Source organism: Octopus bimaculoides, chromosome 14 (assembly GCF_001194135.2).
Source record: "Octopus bimaculoides isolate UCB-OBI-ISO-001 chromosome 14, ASM119413v2, whole genome shotgun sequence".
NCBI lineage: Eukaryota > Metazoa > Mollusca > Cephalopoda > Octopoda > Octopodidae > Octopus > Octopus bimaculoides.
Genome location: NC_068994.1, coordinates 14,653,876 through 14,658,641, shown reverse-complemented (window position 1 = coordinate 14,658,641; position 4,766 = coordinate 14,653,876). Strand labels below are relative to the sequence as shown.

General features: G+C 38.1%; 1 protein-coding gene across 1 annotated transcript in view; it reads right to left on the bottom strand.

The window, feature by feature from the left end:
* LOC106875028 (vacuolar protein sorting-associated protein 51 homolog) overlaps positions 1-4,766 on the bottom strand; it is a 41,095-nt gene that overhangs the window by 28,381 nt on the left and 7,948 nt on the right. The window contains exons 4-5 of the mRNA XM_052973025.1: positions 2,179-2,218; positions 1,505-1,650 (exon numbers count right to left, since the gene is read on the bottom strand). Coding sequence (XP_052828985.1) covers positions 1,505-1,650; positions 2,179-2,218 — 186 coding nt within the window. The remainder of the gene's footprint in view (positions 1-1,504; positions 1,651-2,178; positions 2,219-4,766) is intronic.

Genomic DNA, 4,766 nt, shown 5'->3' with positions numbered 1-4,766 from the left:
ATATATATATATATATATATATATATACATACGATGGGCTTCTTTCAGTTTCCACCTACAAAATCCACTCACAAGGCTTTGATCAGCCTGTGACTATAGTAGAAGACACTTGTCCAAGGTGCCACGCAGTAGAACTGAACCTGGAACTATGTGGTTGGGAAGCAAGTTTCTTACCACACAGCCACACTGCACCTATACTGTATATATTTTACTGAATCCAAAAATGTGAAGAGCAAAGATGAACTTAAAGTAAATGGTCGATACTTTATACCATCTGCCATTACCATTTCTGCTATACCACAACCCTAGGCATTTTTTTTCTATTTTTGTTTTATTGTAATTTCCCAGGAGAAAGGGAGACGAGGCTGATTTCTAAATCGATTTGCAAGAAGAGTTTAGTAGGTTTAACTGACTGCTGGCTAATTGTGGTGAAGATGCTGGCAATTGATCTTCTGATCAAATCAAGAAAACAGTGTTTCTATTAATTATTCAAACCACTGATACTCTCCGTTAATAGTAATCTTTGACAGAAGTGTCACTAGTTTTTGATGGGATTTGAACTCAGGACATACAGAGGTGGAATAGACACCACGAGGCCTCCTGTCTGATACTCTAACAATTCTGACAGCACTATTTCTCTGGACTGGTGTCCTGTTTTACCAAGCCCATCCCCTCCAAAGAAAGATCCAGTCCTTGTTGTGGTGTGATGGCTTATGTGCTTCAATGACACACAGCACTATGCCAATGGAACGCAAGCTCCTGGGAGGGCCTGACATGCTAGACAGGTCAAAGGACAGAGGCCAGATTAATATGGACCACCTCTTTCCAAAGGTAAAAGTGGATTTGCATAAGGTCAACATCCCAATCTAGAAAAAAGCAAAGTTATAGAACCGTTGATGACAATTCAAAACCAACAAGACCTGGGAGACGAAGACCTTCTCAGGTAGTGCCCCCACACTAAGAGAGTGGCTCTGAAGATGGCCCAGAGCCAAGGAGAGTGGAGAAAAATCATCGATGGCCTATACTATATAAGGAGAAAAGGGCTTAAGTAAGGAAGAAAGAATAAAAGGTGAAGTTGACCGTAGCAGGATTTGAACTCAGAACATAAAGCACCACAGCTAAATACTTGACATTTTGTCTTGTGTTCAAACAATTCTGCCAATCCACCACTTTAATATCCAACATAGACAGAGGGACAGAAATTCTGGGGAAAGGGCTTAATCAAATCAATCCCAAAACTTGACTGGTGATTTATTTTATCAACAATGGAAAGATCAAGTCAAAATAATCTAACAGGATCTGAACTCTGACCATAAAAGGACACAACTACAAAATTAAGCATTTTTGTCCAGCATTCTGGCAATTCTGACATCTACTCCCCAAATAACAATAATAATAATGCACACATATGCATAAAAACCCAAACATTAAGTCTTGTTAAGTGTAAGATCACTCCTATATTAAAAACAATCTTATGATGTAAACTGGTTTTAGCTGTTATGACAAAATGTATTTACATCTTTCTCCTGAAATTTCTCCTTCAGCTTTTGGCAAAGTTCATCTACAATTACAAGGCAGTCCTCATGAATTCGTTTAAAGCTTGGCATATGATTGTATTGGATAAGTACTTTCTCAGCTTTAGTGTAATATCTGGTTGTATAAAGAGAAAAAGAGAAAAAATAGTGAGTTTGATTCATTATCAAGTATTTGAGTATGCCTTTATTTTAAATGGGTTTTTCTTAGCAACAATATAATTATATTCTTTCAATGAGGCATAAGGTGAAATTTTACAGTGAAATAGTTATATGCTGTCATCTTAATGTGACAGTCCCCTGAAGGGAATAATACTACTGTTGGTTAGACCTCAGAAGCTGCACTGCTTCCTGTTGGCTTTGACACATTTCCTGTGTCCTTATGTTTGTAAACATAAGGATACAGGAAATGTGTCAAGGCCGACAGGAAGTGGTGCAGCTTCCTTGGTCTAACCAACAGTAGTATTATTCCCTTCAGGGGACTGTCACATTAAGTTGACAGTATACAACTACTTCATCGTATCACTACTGCATAAATCTCTCTGAGAGATTTAGAAATGTATTATTTCTAAATTTACAGTGAAAGTTATAAAGAAGTTGAAGTAACAGTAGTATATCATCGTGAGATAAAAACAGAAAAAAATACAGAGATATTTCGTCCAGCCCCACCATTTCAAACAACACAACTGCAGTAATATTAGTATCAAATTTTTACACAAGGCCAGTAATTTCAGGGAAAGGGCTAAGTCAATTACATCATCCCCAATGATCAAGTGGTACTTATTTTATCGACCTTGGAAAGATGAAAGGCAAAATCAACCTCAGTGGAATTTGAACTCAGAATGTAAAGATGGCTGAAATGCTGCTAAGCATTATGCCTGGTGTGCTAACAATTCTGCCAGTTCACAACCTTATCCATAACTGCAGTAATTTTGTTACAAAATGTTATACAGAATAATTAAGTAACTGTGACACTGAACCATTATATTTTGTTATAGAGGTAAAGACACATTAGTCTGGTTGCTTCTATCATGGCAAGGATTTTTTTTTATGTTTCAGTTAGAAAAGGAAGGGTAGCACCCATGACTTTTTGAATGGCCTTTGATTCTAGTGGGGGAAAGAGAAGGGAAAATAATGCCACATGGATCATCCGCAGACCATACTTACAAGCATTAGGCCAAAGACAGTCTGAATACTTGCAATTAAGTGAACTCTGCTAAAGGCACCTGAGGGATAATTACTGGTACTAAATCAGGCAGCAGATTGAAATTACCACACAAGAATAGGTACTGTCCAGTTTTCCTCACAAGGTTTTAGGTTGATCTGAGGGTTTGTGCCAAGGTTTTGTACAGTGGTTTGAGACTTTATGAATACTGGAGCTGTGATAAAGCTTCCAAAAAGCTGAGACTGCAATGCATATTTGTTCTCGGTTGAACCACATCACTTCATTTACTTCATATACTGTGATTTCTAGCTATATTATGTAGTCTGGAGAGAGGTGTGATGAGTTCAGCCAGGTCGACTTGGCAGATAAAATCTACGATTAACCCTTTTGATACCAACCTGGCTGAAACCAGCTCTGGTTCTGAGTACAAATGTCTTGTTTTCATAAGTTTTGAATTAAAATCTTCCACCGAACCTTAGTCACAATTTATGTTCCTAACACTAGCTGAATGATAACTAAGTTATTTTACTAAATTCTTTGTTATATTTAAAATTAATTGAAAGAAACACAGAGCATCTCAAAATAAATACGGTAACAAAAGGGTTAAGGGAGCTAACCAAAAGGTGTGTGTGGGGGGGGATGAGTGATAGTACAGTTAATGATCATTTCCAATTGGTCTTCAAGATCACAGAGTTAGAGTTAGTTCTGAAGGGGAGGGATTTGCTAAGTATTAATTGAAAAGAAAATTTAATACGAGATCTTGTTGGCAAGAGGACATTAAGAATAAATGGTAGGAGGAGGGAGTAATATACAATTAGTAACAACAACAGAGAAACATGCGAGGTGGTATCATAAAGTTCCTGGACTAGTTTTGTAGTGCACCGACAGAAGGCGGCACACAGTTACATGTGCAGTGAGAGCTGGCATTGATCTTCATGATGCAGTGTGCTGAGTGACATCACTGTGTTTACTTTGCAAGTTGTGGAATTTGTGTTTTTGTGATTACATGTATGCTGTGGCCTGCGATTTTTGTCATGGACAGGAAGAAAGAGCCAACAAGAAATTTGGTGTTAAACTTGGGAAGTCTGCTACAAAGACATTGAGCATGCATTGGCAGACTTCTATCTCTTCTCCAGGATGAAAATGCAGCTCAAAGGTTACCGTTTTAACACTGTTGTCAAGATCCACAGCAAATCACAGAAGGTCCTCGCCTTACTTATGGAAAACAACTTCCAGGCTGGATTCCAAGAATAGCAGGAATGCCGGGTCTGGTGTATTGTGGTGCAAGGTGACTATTTCAAAGGAGATGATGTTAAAACTTAGGTAAATAGGCGCAGGAGTGGCTGTGTGGTAAGTAGATTGCTTACCAACCACATGGTTCCGGGTTCAGTCCCACTGCATGGCACCTTGGGCAAGTGTCTTTTACTATAGCCTCGGGCCGACCAAAGCCTTGTGAGTGGATTTGGTAGACGGAAACTGAAAGAAGCCCGTCGTATATATGTATATATATGTATGTGTGTGTTTATGTTTGTGTGTCGGTATTTGTCCCCCCCAGCATCACTTGACAACCAATGCTGGTGTGTTTACGTCCCCGTAACCTAGCGGTTTGGCAAAAGAGACCAATAGAATAAGTACTAGGCTTACAAAGAATAAGTCCTGGGGTAGATTTGCTCGACTAAAAGGGCGGTGCGGTACTCCAGCATGGCCACAGTCAAATAACTGAAACCAGTAAAAGAGTAAATAAGTTTTTTTTTATTAAACATAATTAGTCAAGGAACCTTTTGATACCATCTCATACTTAAATGTAAGAAGTAGTGTGTGGGCATAGCTCATTCAAGGGTTAACTTTTTTTGGCATGAGTTAATGAAACTTTTCCCATCAGTTAAACTATATAGAAAGGGTGTGCAGTTATAAAATAATACTTTGAGAAAAAGACAGATCCAATCAATTTTAGGGTCTAAGCAAAGGAGAAAAACATTTTTTTAGAATTGTAGAAGTGTTATTAAAACAAAGACAATCCTAGAATAGTAATATTTTTTTCTTCTTTACATTCAGCTATAGCAAAGTTT